This window comes from Laetiporus sulphureus (assembly GCF_001632365.1).
Source record: "Laetiporus sulphureus 93-53 unplaced genomic scaffold LAESUscaffold_10, whole genome shotgun sequence".
Lineage (NCBI taxonomy): Eukaryota > Fungi > Basidiomycota > Agaricomycetes > Polyporales > Laetiporaceae > Laetiporus > Laetiporus sulphureus.
Window position 1 is genome coordinate 344,682 of NW_024468519.1, and position 14,766 is coordinate 359,447.

At 55.4% G+C, this 14,766-nt stretch overlaps 7 protein-coding genes across 7 annotated transcripts; 3 read left to right on the forward strand and 4 right to left on the reverse strand.

The window, feature by feature from the left end:
• Window positions 1-107: 107 nt before the first annotated feature.
• On the forward strand, window positions 108-1,954 carry LAESUDRAFT_757373 (phosphoglycerate mutase-like protein; the record flags this gene model as incomplete). The annotated part of the gene is made up of 8 exons (XM_040912291.1): window positions 108-227; window positions 282-555; window positions 613-668; window positions 720-848; window positions 917-922; window positions 980-1,127; window positions 1,183-1,347; window positions 1,404-1,954. 8 exons carry the CDS (start codon window positions 108-110, stop codon window positions 1,952-1,954), a joined length of 1,449 nt encoding a protein of 482 aa, XP_040766393.1.
• A 19-nt stretch (window positions 1,955-1,973) lies between these two features.
• On the reverse strand, window positions 1,974-4,226 carry LAESUDRAFT_46981 (uncharacterized protein). The gene is made up of 6 exons (XM_040902591.1): window positions 3,358-4,226; window positions 3,017-3,298; window positions 2,877-2,957; window positions 2,780-2,825; window positions 2,560-2,728; window positions 1,974-2,499 (listed from the first exon to the last, which is right to left on the reverse strand). The coding sequence occupies exons 1-6, from the start codon at window positions 3,983-3,985 to the stop codon at window positions 2,227-2,229; spliced, it is 1,479 nt and encodes a 492-aa protein (XP_040766394.1). The 5' UTR covers window positions 3,986-4,226; the 3' UTR covers window positions 1,974-2,226.
• A 340-nt stretch (window positions 4,227-4,566) lies between these two features.
• On the reverse strand, window positions 4,567-9,753 carry LAESUDRAFT_723544 (uncharacterized protein). Its single transcript, XM_040908437.1, has 10 exons — window positions 9,629-9,753; window positions 7,912-9,568; window positions 7,672-7,857; window positions 7,079-7,617; window positions 6,980-7,026; window positions 6,863-6,926; window positions 6,720-6,803; window positions 5,306-6,661; window positions 5,167-5,252; window positions 4,567-5,111 (listed from the first exon to the last, which is right to left on the reverse strand). The coding sequence occupies exons 1-10, from the start codon at window positions 9,719-9,721 to the stop codon at window positions 4,715-4,717; spliced, it is 4,509 nt and encodes a 1,502-aa protein (XP_040766395.1). The 5' UTR covers window positions 9,722-9,753; the 3' UTR covers window positions 4,567-4,714.
• A 95-nt stretch (window positions 9,754-9,848) lies between these two features.
• On the forward strand, window positions 9,849-10,744 carry LAESUDRAFT_696833 (uncharacterized protein; the record flags this gene model as incomplete). The annotated part of the gene is made up of 2 exons (XM_040906282.1): window positions 9,849-10,109; window positions 10,181-10,744. The coding sequence occupies 2 exons, from the start codon at window positions 9,849-9,851 to the stop codon at window positions 10,742-10,744; spliced, it is 825 nt and encodes a 274-aa protein (XP_040766396.1).
• A 165-nt stretch (window positions 10,745-10,909) lies between these two features.
• LAESUDRAFT_47599 (uncharacterized protein) lies at window positions 10,910-12,054 on the reverse strand. Its single transcript, XM_040902613.1, has 2 exons — window positions 11,542-12,054; window positions 10,910-11,489 (listed from the first exon to the last, which is right to left on the reverse strand). Exons 1-2 carry the CDS (start codon window positions 11,791-11,793, stop codon window positions 11,055-11,057), a joined length of 687 nt encoding a protein of 228 aa, XP_040766397.1. The 5' UTR covers window positions 11,794-12,054; the 3' UTR covers window positions 10,910-11,054.
• A 39-nt stretch (window positions 12,055-12,093) lies between these two features.
• On the forward strand, window positions 12,094-13,109 carry LAESUDRAFT_648485 (V-snare-domain-containing protein; the record flags this gene model as incomplete). The annotated part of the gene is made up of 6 exons (XM_040904109.1): window positions 12,094-12,276; window positions 12,338-12,472; window positions 12,534-12,595; window positions 12,659-12,745; window positions 12,807-12,889; window positions 12,988-13,109. 6 exons carry the CDS (start codon window positions 12,094-12,096, stop codon window positions 13,107-13,109), a joined length of 672 nt encoding a protein of 223 aa, XP_040766398.1.
• Window positions 13,110-13,280: 171 nt separating this feature from the next.
• Window positions 13,281-14,707, reverse strand: LAESUDRAFT_696839 (TatD DNase family Scn1; the record flags this gene model as incomplete). The annotated part of the gene is made up of 3 exons (XM_040906283.1): window positions 14,433-14,707; window positions 13,769-14,310; window positions 13,281-13,712 (listed from the first exon to the last, which is right to left on the reverse strand). The coding sequence occupies exons 1-3, from the start codon at window positions 14,635-14,637 to the stop codon at window positions 13,281-13,283; spliced, it is 1,179 nt and encodes a 392-aa protein (XP_040766399.1). The 5' UTR covers window positions 14,638-14,707.
• Between the last annotated feature and the right edge of the window lie 59 nt (window positions 14,708-14,766).

Below are 14,766 nucleotides of genomic sequence, written 5' to 3' on the forward strand. Positions count from 1 at the left end.
CTGGACAGCGAATGCGGGGTATTTAACCAGGTTGGAGAGATTCTGCACTGCAGTGTTCTACCCTCCTCAGAACCTCGTCTATCCTCTCTCCCTGCAACCAAGTCGCGATGTCCGACAGCTCCGTTATTGGTGTTGTCCTTATTGCCAGACATGGCGATAGGTTGGAGCACTTCGAGGATCCCTATACCTTCGCGGTGTCTGCCGCTACCATAACTCCTCTTGGGGAGGTGAGTCGATTCACACTATCCATAGTGTCTCCTTGGCCAACACATTATCGTCAGCAACAAGAGTGGCAGTTGGGCAACTTCTTGCGTTCAACTTACCTCGACCCTACCTCGCCATCGTACATACAGGGAATCGCGCCTTCGACTTCTATCTTCAATGGTAGTCAGGTCGCTGTGTATGCGGACAATGACTTTCCCGTCGATGATGTCGTCATGGACAGCGCTGCAGCACTCGTCCAAGGTCTTTGGCAGCCCACGCCGCTCCAGAACATCACCCTCGCCAATGGGACGACTATCACGAATCCGCTCGATGGCTATCAGTATGTTCCTAGTACGTGACGGGAGATTCTGCGTTGTGGCAGGTTGATGAGAGAGTGCGCGTCCACAGTCAACGGAATCAATCCTGACCTGGAATTTTATCTCGAAGGAAGTACTGATTGCACTGTAGGTTTTCGTGTCTTTCGCGAGTAGCAACCAATTGAATGGCACATACAGAATTTCCTCAGCCGGGCTAGCGAGCTCTATAATTCTACGCTCTTTGAAGAGGTGTCCGAGGAGGCTGCGCCCTTCTTTGACGAACTGCCACCTTATGTCGGCAACCGGTCCATTGAACTGCAGAACGCGGTACGCCCATATCATGTCTGTCAATGCTTCTGAGACTGATTGTGTGATGCTTCAAATAATGTGGACAGTGGAACGTCAGTTGTTTGCCAGCCATAAAATAAGCCCTGCTTAAAATCGCTTGTGCATCGCAGATCTATGATTACATGAACGTTCAATATGTCCACAACGCAACGTATGCCGCAAGCCTTCCTCCGACTTTCCTAGAGCAGGCACGTGGTCTTGCCAACTGGGAGCAATATCAAGTGTTCAGTGATCCTACATTCGGCGGCATTGGGGATAGTACGTTTTCGCTCCGAGACACCGGGAAACGTATGGCTTACTGAATAAAATGCAGTTGCATTCACGTCTATGATCCCGGCTGTCATCGATTCATTCAACGCCTTCACGAACACTTCCAACGGACTCTTGCTGAGTTACTATGCCGTCAACTACAGGCCCTTCCTCAGTTTGTTCAACATGACCGGAGTGGTCGCCGATGGCTCAGTTCCCGAGGCATTCGGTGCGATTTCGCTGACACCCCTCCGCAATCGTTTGACGCTCACATCGCACCCACAGTCAACCTCGCCGCAGCCGTGGTGCTCGAGCTCCGCAACTCGTCCTCGTCGTCCGAACCCGTCATCCGCTTCCAGTTCAAGAACGGCACGGACGACGCCGAGCTGCACACGCTGCCGCTGGTGTTTGGCGACTGGAACGGCACCGTGTCCGGAACGGACGTTCCGCTGTCGACCTTCGTCGCGGCCTTCCAGCCTGTCGGCATCAACAACACCCTCGAATGGTGCCAGGTCTGCGGACAGACAACTGAGCGTGGCTGCGACGTTGCGCTCGCCGCTGCGAGCGCCGGCGTCACTGACTCGGTGTACCTCGCTCTCAACTCGAGCTCGAGCCCGGCTGCCGTTACCATTGTAATGGCGCATGAGCGTATCACCCCGTTGGCGGCGGGCTTCCTCGGTGCAGGGCTGACTGCCGCTGTGTTCCTGCTCGTCTTGGCAGGTTTGCTATTCTCTTGGGGACGCGGGAAGAAGGATAGGAAGGTGCCCGCTGATGCAGTCATCCACTTCGACGATCACGTCAGGGAGTACGTTGACGAGAAGCAGCCTTCGTTCTGAGGTGAGCGAGACATAATGCCTTTCAGTTGTCCTCTAGCCAAACTCACTTGAGTGCATTGGCAAGATGAAAAGAATGGTGCTTGAGATCGGAACGCGAAAATCCATTTTGCTACGCGGATTGTGTAATAGTATTGCGTCTAGTATTATGTCGTCAAGAAATAAGATGAATGATGTACATGATGATCGTCTGATCCAAGTCCGCCCGTAGAGAACGAGCACATACAAGCAAGCAACCAAGAAATGTCCCATCCGTCCTCAAAAACAATGCAGACCTAAGCCTGCCTCGCAGAAACTCTCAGCATAATCTCAGAAATGACATCCGCCGCATGGGGCACGCTGCCGTTGGTCACCTCGACCATCTTCCGCTTGAAGGCCGCGGACGCCTTGAGCGCATCCCAGTACTGCACGACGAGCGCGAGCTCCATCTCCTTCACCTCCTCATACCGCGCGGTGAACTCGCTGAACACCTCCGTGAGCACCGTTTCTGGCGATAACTGCGAGATGAGGTATTGCAAAGCATGTTTGCGCAGGTCCTCCAGCCCGAGCTACGGTAGGAGCGTTGGTCATCACAGTTCGCGGGATGACGTGGCTTTTTGGCTGCTCACCTTGTAGGCTAGGCGGTAGATGGACCGACACGAGACGGGGCCGGGCTTTTGTGTGGTTCCATTTTGGAATGGTAAGGAAGAGGAAATTGCCCGGCGTGATGATTTTTGTGGCTGCAGCGGGGCAAAGTCGATGCTCCCTGTGTATAGATAGTACAGTAGAGCTTCCCACCTGCGCTGGAGGTCAGCAAGATCAGCGAAGGAGACAATGGACCGGACGCACGTCCGCGATGCGGTACCGAGCAGGACAAATGTCTGCCCATCGAAAGCTTCAAGAATATGTGAGTCAAAATTAAGATAATACGTTCCATCGAGCTCACTTGAGTATGAGTATAAGTGGCTGCCTTCCTCCCGCTTGTGGTGGACCAGGCGGAAAGAGCCGGTTGTGGATTGCACTGATTCTGGGTTGGATGGGCATTCAGATCGGTTTCCTTGAATGCTACGACGGACTGCATCTTACCATCTAGGTCGTTATGAACACTATTTTGGATGAGACTGTCCTGCATGACTAGAGAATCTGCAGGAGAATCATGAATCAATTGCGTTTCTCGATGCTTTTGCAGCGGGAGATCATCCGAGCAGTCGCGTTTGACCACGACAATGTCCGCGTCTTCGTCATCTTCCTCCTCATCTGGCTCAAAGTCGCTATCACTGTCATGTCCGTCATTCACGAGGCTGTAATCACCAAGGCTCGCGCCTCTGGGAAGCTCAAAGCCTTCTATGCGGTCAGTCACTTCGAGCACTATCAAAAAATAAGATTCAGCTCATGACCTCGGCGTCTGCAGACACATGCCAACTCACGACCATCGTGACCCATGAAGTATGACGCGAGTTCATTCATATCGGCATGGAATTCTCGGGGAGAGCTCAGGTGGCCTGTCGAGTCCCGCCTGCGGAACACGATGAACCTCATTTTGGACGCCGGCTGCGCGGTCAGCACGCGGTGTATCAGGTTGAGCGTCGGCTGTGAGCGGAGAGAGGGCGGAGAGCTGGCGGAGCGCATCGAAACATGCACGACCACCGCGTCCTCGGCCTGCATCGTCTCCGAGGATTCGAACATGCTCAGTGAGAGCAGAGTGCCAATGCTCGCGCGGCCATGCTCGATGGTGGCCTGCCTGCGGAGCGGTTTTGTCGGGTATGCACACCCCGAGAGAGACTGCAGTGTCGCGGTGACGTGCATCGTGAAGGGCGGCATGGTGTCTCCAGGAAGCATATACAATGAGAGACGGCATTTGCGCTGTTTTGAAGATCCTTCCGTCACCGGGGACATCCTGAACTTTAGCCCAGGCCAGAATATTGAACTCATGCGTGCTTCGGGCTCGGGCCCATCGTCAGGATAGAGCAGGAGCTCTCCGAGGTTGTCCAGCGTGAAACGGACGGAGAGGTCAAAGTCTGCTGTGACCTGTTGTGTGGGCATGTACGGCGGCATGGTGGTGCTATGAAACTCTCGGAAATTGGAGGCGTATTAAATAGGATTCTCGGAGGTGGTATCTGGGGAAGTGATATGTCCGAGCACAGGTTATGTAGAGTTCAAAGAATTGTGGCGGTGGGAACAAGGTCATAAAGTACGATATGGGAGAAGAAAGCGTGCGGGAATGGACCTAGGCGAAGCAAGAGGGTCGGATGAATTCCTCGCTATGGATGCTCGTGCGACCTCCGTGGCCATGCGCGCCTCTCCCAAGACGCGTCATCCTAATTAGACGCGGGCTGTCACGGTCACGAGACCCACAACGACGCCACGAGGACCGCATAGGCTTGGATGCTATCGTAAAGATCGATTTCAGGTACTTGCAGAGAGATCTAATAACCATTCAAGATCATCTGAGTTAGTCTACAGAGTATGTAGGTGTCCATACACCGAATGCTGTGTGTGGCACTTAGACTTCTGTCATCCTACTACTCCATCTGACGCGACTGAAGGCCAAGTCCTGAACGGAATTCTGGTACGGAATCCCTACCGGAATCTGCGCCATAATTCTCCATCGTGCGTCCTTCATGAATGCGACGACATACTTTCTTCACCAAGCACAGTATATTGCACAATTCTCCTGCTTTACACACACACACACTCAACATCACCCAAGATACTTAATGTACATCAAGAACGTCCATAACGACCCACTCGACCAAGCAATCCAGCAGCAGCGACGACGTACACTTACTTTCGTTCCTCCTCTCGTTCGGGTTCCTCCTCCGACTCGGAACTGTCATACAACATCACGTACTCTATCTCCTGCTGACGAGCAGCGGGCGCAATTTGAGACCTGCTAAGCTCATACGCGACTTCATCTTCTTCCGAAACAGACGAGGCGGGAGCATCCACGAGCGAGGCAGACGACTCGGATGAACCGTCCTCCGAAGGTGGCCCAGACGGAATCGTCAAGGACGTCGTCGGGACGGAGCTGACTGTACCTGCGCGTTCGCGAATAGCAGCGGCGTCGGGCATGACATCACGATCCTGCGCAGAGTGAGGCATAATCACGGAGGACGACGCGAGCGAACTGTCTTCGGTGGAGAGTGTGGACATCGCCATCGTGATCTCGGCAACAGCGATGCTATTGCATAACGTCAGCCCCGACGCTCTGGATAGAATAGAAGGAAATCACATACTCGACCCAGACACTGTGGCCAAATTGATTGCCTTCTCCGTCGCTCAGTCTCCAGTAGCTGACATACTTTCCCGGAGTCTCAGGTGCCTGAGCAACAGTCATGAGCGTAAGAAGTCACCAAACAAAAGGCAGGAACTCACCTTCATCTCCCCAGCAACGATCTCGACTTCTTCGCCTGCCTTCACCGCGCCGACCTTCACCTTCCTCGGGGAATTACCGTGCGGGGCCATGCGGTCGCCAGCGACGAACACAAGCTCAGTGGATTCGGGCCAGTCCCTAGAGCCCTGGTTCGCCATCCTCCACGACTTCACAAACTCAGCACCGGGCGGGAAGATCTGGCCGTCCGGAATGTTGCCATCGGAGACGAACGTCGCATGCAGAGGCTGCAGGCCAATCGATGCCTGCAGCGAAGGCTCTGCCGAGTGCCCTTCGCTATCGCCAGCAGACGATGCAGTGAAGTAGTCACTCACGCGCTGGACGTTCGAGCGGACGTTCTCCAGCCTGTCACTTGCACGGGGACCAAGCGGCCTGCACAAAAGTGGCTCGCCGCCCAATGTTGACCCTTCAACAGCGGCACTCGGGTACTCGTCCTCGGGCTTCGCCTGCACACTTTCGTCCGTCTTCGATTCCTCCACAACCATTCCTCCTGGCATACCCTCTTCGCGCGTCAGGTTCGGCACACCGTTCGGCGTCGGGGGCTGCAGCAAGTGCTTGAGCATAGTCGTCAACTCAGGCCAGAGCTCACGCCATTCATTGTTCACGGGACCGAGACGAGGCACGGACGCTGGTGTGGACGCACCCGCTTCCAGCGGAGTCATCACCCCACCCGGGACACTATTCCCAGCCTGTGCATTCTGCGTATTACTGGGCTCATCCAAGTCGATGAGTGATTCAGACGAGGAAGCGACCGATTGTCCAACGGATGTACTCTGATTCTCAGGATACTTAGCCTTGATAATCGAAGCCAGCGTTCTCACGGAAGAGCGATCCAGAGAAGCCATGGCCTCGTCGTTTGTCGGGCTGAGCAGACCGGAGCTCGGTATCTTGAAGTTGTGCAGAAGAGAGGTAGCGGGAGTTTCGTCCTTCGCAGACTCCGCCTCGTCAACGTTGATCTCGCTGAGATCACGCATGAGAGGCGACTGATCCGGCTTCGCAGTCTCCAACTCTTCCAAAGGCATCATGGCAGGCGCCGTTTGAGTGTTGAAGATCGCCAGCTGGTCAAGAGCATCGCGGATAGTCTGCAGACGCAGCCGGCGCGCTTCCTCCTCACCCTCGTCTACGGGGCTCTGCTGCGTACTAGCGTATGACAACGAACGGCCGACTTCATCGGTGACTTCCGTTGCCTTCGACACCATCTGGAGAGGCTTGTGAACAAGCGGAACCAACGTATCCGCCGTCTTCATCTTGAGCAATGGGTGCGCCAGCGGATGTGCTGGGAAGGGTAGAGCCTCACAGTCCTGGCAGAGGTCAAAGTCCAGGCAAGACGGGCTCATGCACTTTTACACATCATCACGTCAGCGTTGTACACATGTACAAGAGAACCGATGTATATACCTTGTAGCGAACGCCGGCTATGCGACTGCCACAGACATTGCAAACAGCATTGTAAAGCACATCTTTGCCAAGCGCGTTGCGGACCTACATCATCACGATATTAGAAACCCGGATATGACCAACCTCACGATTCGTCTACTCACGAAGAGGTCCTCCGGCTTGCGAATCAACACGAACCCGTGGTGCGGATGCTGCTCTTTGGTGATCCTACAGCAGCATAAGTCAAAAACCAACGACGGATCGTCAGCCATGCAACTCACTGGAAGCAGCTCGAACAAGTGTCAAAGTCCGGGCAGTTCAAGCATTTCTGTTGTCCTTTGTTAGACATCAATATTGACGCGTCCGCGAAATATACTCACGTATCGGTCACCGATGATCCTCGAGTCACACATATTGCATTCCGCTGAATGAGCAACAGGCTCGATGACCCCCTTGGGAGCCTCTGTCGCCGTGGGAATTGCCTGTTCTGTCGCTACGGTCCTCGTTGACGCCTCGTTGGACTCGCGTTCGCCTTGGCCATCGAAAACATAGTGCACGATAACCTCACCGGGCTTGTCAATCATGAAGAACTGGTGCGACGGGTGATGCTGCTCGCGAACACCAGGCTTCTCAATACACGAAGTGCACAAGTCAAAATCAGCGCAATCAAGACACTTGTGGCGCACTCCGACGACCTCGCCATTGCACGCATCGCAACGGACATTGCGATGCACTGGCAGGGCCATCCTGGGAGTCTCGGAGGCGGGAGTAGCCACCTCAGCTGAAGGCGCAATCTCTTCGCGCGCGTGGGAAAAGGCGCTGATGTCCGATGGCTTGTAAATGGGGAAGAATCTGTGCGAGAGGTCATGCCGCTTTCTCAACTCAGGCGAGGACATGCAAGCTGTGCAGAGGTCGTATTCTGTAGTTCAATGGTATATTAATTTAATGTTTCAGACAACTGGAGTTAACTTGCCATCGCAGTCCAGACATTTGTGCCTCGTTCCAATGAAGTTTCGCTTGAGACAGACGTCACACACAACTCCGTGATGCGTCAGATGTTTGATATCGTCAGGGGCACTGATCGGAAGGAACGTATGACGATCGTCATGCTGCCTTACTGCATCAGGCGACGACATGCATTTGCTACACAAGTCGAAATCTGGTATCGGAAACATCAGATCGTGACAATGTCGCACGGTACATCGCAACTTACCTTCGCAATTAAGGCACTTGTATCTCATGCCGCTGAAGTTACGCTCGTTGCACGAATCACAGGTTATACCACGATGAATAATTATTCGTTCTTGCACCTGCCTGTTTTCGACGGCCGGACTTGAGTAAGCACTACCAGTGCGGGATATCGCCCGCGGGAGCGAAGAAGCCGGCACAAACTGCGAACAAAACGTGCTCTTCATCGCATCCTGAGGATTCCCGAACATCGGCGGCGGCGGCAGAGGCGGAAGAGCGTTGATCGCAGGAGGAGGCGTTGGCAGATGACGATGCGGAGCGCCCTGGGGCTCAAGGACATGCGTCGTATAGTAGGGGAAAAAGCCAGGAGGGAATGAAGCGGGCGGTGGCGGAGGTGGGGGAAAATACTTGGGCTGATACGCATTGCTCGACGGGAATAATCCGCCAGCATTGCTCGACGGGAATAATCCTGGCGGAGGAGGTGGAGGCGGAGGCACCCAGGTCGCGCCACACCCTCCAGGTAACGTAGGACTGCCGCGAGCGCTGTGCGTCTCCAAGTGCTGCATGTTAACATTCCAGTCAGCACCAAAAGCAGTCTTCATCGAATGGTCGAGATCAATCATGAAGTTCTCCACAATCGCCTTGACATCGGCCTTGCCTTGCGAGACTGAGCAACAAGAAGTAGGATCGCGCGCTTGAGGTATCTCAGAAGATCCGCGTATGGGGCTAGGACTTCTGGCGAACAACCATGCAGGAGGCGGGCTCGGCACACACAAAGGAGTACGGATGCACGGCGACGGGTGCTCATTGACGGTAGCATTCGCGTCAAACAGAACTGGGGGCACCGGAATGATGGGAGGTGACCACTCCGCAGGCGCCACGAACGCCTGGCCAGCTGCGGGCCTGCGGTTCTCCTCGGGCGACGGCACCCGAACAGATGATGGCTGTTCCGGGAACGAGATGTCAGACAAGCTCCCCCGATACGAGCAAACAGGCTCCACGACCTCGAGATCTCGTACTCTCGGTGACTCTTGTTGCAACAAGTCAAACAAAGACGGTCTCGCTGACTCATCCATCGCAGGCTTGCGCTCCGGCGCTACATTCTCTTGAATCAGCAGATCGAACAGAGAAGGTCTTGCAGTGCGACTGCTCCCAGCGCCGCCTGATGACGGACGACGTGGAAGCGGCCTCGACGACTGCTGAGCAGGCGAGGTCCTGCGTGGCGATCTCGGTGGGGACCTCGGCGGCGACGGCGGGACAATCGTGCTGGCGCCGGAGCGATTCGTGGTGCCTTCGCGGAGGCGCTCGAGCAGCTGCCTGCGTTCCTCGCGCCTGCGAGTGCGGCTTCCCACCTGCGGGACGTCGACGAGGGTGGCCGTGGAACCCAGCGTAGCGCCCTGGGAGCTGGAGGCGCTCGTGTACTCGGATTCGACGGTGGACAACATGCTGAGGCGGTTGGCTGACGTAGTTGCGGGGGACTTGTGCGGGGTCTCGTCAAAGACGGAGAACTTGAGCAACGCGCCAGGCCAGGCGAGCCCTTGATAGGGGGCTATGTGCGAGTTGTACTGCTCGGCAGAGTGGGCTTCCACGCCGATAAGGATGCGCGAGGTAGTGTGATTATTCGGGTTGAAGAGCAACCTGGATAAGTAGAACGAATGGGAAATAGGGAAGACTCTGTACAACTATGAAGGGGTATCAGGACTTTGTTGTCACCAAGCATCGTCGTCGTCCCCGGGACCCACCTGATGGAATAACTGCTCATATGACGGGAAAGAGGACTCTGGGAAGGTAAACTTGCGGGTCTCGTTGCGATATGTCGCCTTGACGGTAAACATGGCTGCCCTGCACTGATGGTCGGTCGGAGAGGGGCAACGCACGGGCGCACGCGTCGCTACTGCTACTTATAGTCAGTAGACGCCCGTCACGCATAACCGTATTCGCGTCTGTCACGTGCGCACAACCATGTCTTCCGACTTCCAGCTGCTTTCCTCGATACGCTACGATTCCTCGCTCCGCGACCTCGCGTGGAACACCGCAGCCAACGACGGCGCGCCGTCCTCGTATCTTCTCCTGCGGTATCATTACGACAGGCTGCGTGATGCAGCACAGGAACACGGATGGGCCGCTGCACAGGATGTGACATATAACAATCTGGCACGCGCGTGCGACGAGGCAGTACGCATTGCGTTCCGCGATAACTCGCTAAACGATACGCCGCTGAAGGTGCGTGGTCGAGATCTGGATGTTCTGTGAAATGGAGTGGTCTGATGAATTTCTGCCGGCCGCTAGTGTAGTTACGCATTCTGCTGAACCATACAGGCATGTTCGCAGTATCTGCCTCTCCTGCAGCGTCCTTGAACGGCCCGGATCCAACGTCGATCTCTCTCATAACACTGAATGGTGATGGTGCAATCCTCGAAGATGCAGCATCGACTATCCTCGGATCGCTCCTGACGATCCATCTCGACACCTCCCCCACGCCGTCTTCTCTCTTCACTCGCACGAAGACGACTCATCGACCGCAGTACACTGCGGCCCGCACACGCATGGGTATCCCACCTCTTCCTACACCGACCAACGAGGATGTCCTTATGTACACACCCTCCGGCGAGCTCACAGAGACCTCCATACGTAATATCGCGTTTCTGCGCCATACGCCGCCTCAATGGGTCACTCCTCGCGCGAGCATCGGCTGTCTTTCCGGGGTTATGCGACGCTGGTTGCTTGAACAAGGAAGAATTGTCGAGGCTTCCGAAGGCGAGCTTACTAAGGACGAAGTCGTGGATGGGGAGTATGTCATGACTTTCAATGGTGTCGAGGGATGTAGATTAGGTCGTGTCACCCTTGCCTCGTGCTAACAATTCTTACCGTCAGATTGACACATAGGCACGTCTCCTGCTCGTAGCGGTGCTTCATTTTGATGTTGGCTGCTCCTTTCCTGTTCGGTTATTCCTGCTAGCTGTCCTAAAAATACAGACAGGCACGCGTTGGCCCCAGATGATGTCGCTGAAAACTTTACGTGTGCATTGTCCGCAATCCCACCGCTAATACATGTTTATCCAGGTAATGGATGAGCAAGTTTTCATCGTCTCATATGTCATGGGGAGCTGACTCCACACACATCGTGAAGTGCGGACTGTAAAATCTTTGGACGTACACATCGATGTCTCATGCGATAGATATGTACAAAGTGACGGATGCATTGGTGATAGCAGTACAACGAGCGCAATTACAGAAACATCGTGTATTTATGACTTGCGGGGTATACCATAAATCAGTCTGGATCAACGGCACGGTCATGCAATGGCGAGTCGGGGACGGGAGCTCAGCATGATGAGCTGCTTCCACGTCCCCAACTAGTTCTGTGCGTTCCTGTGCGACGCGTGCGTCCGCCGAAGCAGTTGCAGCAGATGATGTCGAAGATGATATCGAAGATAGTAATGATGACCTGTGGAGGAGAGATGAGTGTGATGCTCGAGACGAAGGCGTTGAATGCGAATGCGGGCTCACCGTTGCGATGGCGTTAATGATGATCATAATGATGCTGAAGATGGCAGAGATGACGGCCTCGATGGCGCCAACAATCGCAGAGACAATGGTACCCTATACGTTCTTAGTCTCCTGATGTTGACGATGCGTGCCCACAGGTGCTCACCATAATGATTGGTATGCGGCGAGAACGGTAGTCGTTTGGAGGATCGTCAAGAGGATGGATATATGGATATATGAGGTCGTGGACGCTTGTGAAGAGAATCCGAGATAGCGACGGCTGGTTATATACTAAAGACGGGCTCGTGGGGCCGCGATGACGTGGTGCGAGCACCAAGCGAGGCACTACATCCGTGCCTCTCCTCACCATCGCGATCAGACTGACGTCGGTCGGGGAATCTATTGCGCGGCTTGGCATGCCTCCTGTGGGCCCCGCCCCAGCATGTGCGGCGACAGATGGCGCACGCTCAGCCAGTGTTCAACGCGCGGGATACGCGTATCACCCAGACGAGACAAGCGCGAAGATAGGACTCGATAGCCCAACCAATTATGCGCAGCAGTGGAGTAGGCTAGAAGACATGCGATGAGCTCACAGTTTCCCCGTCGGCAACGCCCGAGATGCTCGATCGCTCGCACGTGATCCAAACCGACGCCTCCGCCACGTGAGTCGCACCGACGGCTGCGCTTGCCAAGTTGCCGCAGCACGACTCAAAACAATATGTCGACATACGACTCCCTCCACCGGCAATGCCGAACCCTCGAGTCTCTATTCGACACCAAGCTCACCTCCTATGCTCGCCTCGCATCGGCCGTAACACGAGGACAGGACGACCTCGAGGCGACCGGCTCTGCGGAGCGGTGGAAGGACCTCGAGGCAGAGGTGGACGAGTTGCTTGACAAGGTGAGCGTGGCTCCAATTTGCATACTGTAGCGGTCTGATATGCTAGAGCGGCCTGCGGTAGCTTCGAGAGCTGAACGACCAACTGTCTACGTTGTCGCATGACACGGACAATCCTCCGTCGCAGTCGATGCTCCGCGCCATTCAGCGGCACAGCGAAGTATACCAGGACTATGCGCGGGAACTGAGACGAACAAAGGTGCGCGTCTGCACATCTCAATTGCTTGTCGTTGTACTCAAATACAGTTGGTATTCGGTAGACGAATGTGCAGAGTGCACTGGATCAGGCGAACTTGCTGAGTGGTGTACGGAATGACATCGAGTACGTGGAATTATATCCCGCTCGCACCATGTTCACCTTGAACTCCCTACGCTGTATTCATAGCGCATACAAGTCCTCCGCAGCAGATGCGCTCCTCTCCGAGCGGGGCCACATCGACGACTCGCATCGCATGACAGACGACATCCTAGCGTGCGTCCAGTGCATCTGTCTTTTGCCTACGTTGAATATCTGACGTTGCTTCACCATCCAGGCAAGCATATGAGACGCGTTCCGAGTTCTCTCGCCAGCGATTGACACTGTCCGGGATACAAACACGCATGTCGGGTGTTCTGCGTAAGTGCCCGTCTTCATCATGAAATAGCACCTTCCCGTCTTTGTCCACCATCCTTCTCATCATCGGACATGACTGACACACTTTGATTGCCTCGCAGACACCATGCCCGGAATGAATAACCTCATTGCCATGGTCAAAACTCGTCGACGACGCGACGCCATCATCGTCGGCTGCATCGTGGGCGTGTGCTTCATTTTCCTGCTGATGTACATATTCTAGGCTCTCATCTCTCACTTGGTTCTTTTCTATAGCATAGCATACTGGATCGGTCGAATACTTATATGCATTCTCAAATCAATTGCATTCTCGCTATATGTACATTTGTTCACATATCATTATTCCTGCGTTGCCTCCTTTCGTTCCATCGCCCGAGTCCACACAATGTCTTCACTATCTTCGCGCAGGTACGTCTGCCTTCGTCTCGTTCTCATCTCTTGGCCCATCTTCCTCCTCTGACTCTTCCAGCAGCAACCCTTTCTTGTCCCTCTTCTTCTTCGCCCCAGGAACGACTCTATTTCCCCCTCTCACGAATGATTTCCAGTTCTCCTCCAGCCTCCTCACAACACCCCACTCTCCCTCCGATTCCTCCCCTGCTTTCCTCCCGCTCAATACCTCCTCCTCAGTGCTCTCAATCCACCATCCCTTCTCTTCCGCGATGCGGACGACCATGTCCCAAGTGTAGGGCGCACTGAAGCGGACATCATGGAAGTCGGATTCGCTGAGAATGCGATACGGGGAGCATCCTTGTATAAGGGATTTGTGCGCGACTGAGCGGGTGTTGATGGCGGTAGAAAGGGAGAGGAAGAGGTTTGGGTGTTGGTTCTGGAGAGATTATGGAGTTGGATTGAACAAGGAAGAAGAGGGAAGAAGAGACATACCCGCAACTGCAACCACGTCTGCGCGCTTAAGCCACAACTATGCATGTCAACGCTGATGTCGAGCCATTTGTCTCCATACCGTTCCTTCATGCGTGCGAACAGCTCGACAGTTGCTTGCTGTGCCTTCACGCTATGCACGCTGACATTTCTCCTGAGCTCAACCGCAAGCGCGAGCTGTGCCTCGAAGATGGCGACTTGGTGCTCCAGCGGTATCGTGAACGGCGACAGCTCCCTCTTCTCGTCGTCCGCACTCGCGTACGGCGGCTCCGCAGGGGGAGCATAAGGCACGCGGCACGCGCGGTCGATCCCGACCTCGCCGAGCATCGCGGAGGGGTGCGCGGCCAGGTCGGCGCGAAGAGAGGCGAGGACGGTAGCGATGGGTGTTGGTGGAGGGAGGAAGGGCAGGAGACGCGCGAAGGCGGCGGATTGCGCGGGTGTGTGCGGCGCGGAGGAGGGCGGGAGGAAGAGTAGGGCATAGTGTGCTTCCTTGGATGGAGGCTCGGGCTCGAGCGAGATCCAGTGGGCGAACCAGGGGTGGTAGCCTGCATGGGCACGCCGTCAACGAGCTGTTCGCGGACCGGAGCGATCGCAGCGCAGCACGCAGGCAATGGAATCGTGGCTCACGCGGAGCAGTGCTGGGTGCGATGGGGAAAGGGAGACGGACCGAAGCAGGGGAGGACCGCGTCGGGGTAGCGCGCGGCGAGGTCGCGCACGAGGGCTTGGTCGCTGGCGCGCGTGGCCATTGCGCAGATGCGGTGTGGGAGTGCGGACATCAGGGCGGCGTCGAGCGCGGCGTCGGTCGGGTGGCAGTGCGCGTCGACGACATGTGCGAGCACGCCGGGGGCAGGGAGCGAGGAGCTGTCGAGCATGACGGTGGTGAGAGATCAAAGACTAGCCGGCGTCAATCGGATCGGTGGACTTGGAGCCGCCACAGTTTCCTGGTGTAACATTTGACTCGGGTTGCACTTTGCAGTCAAAGTATATATGCTCGCTCGCCT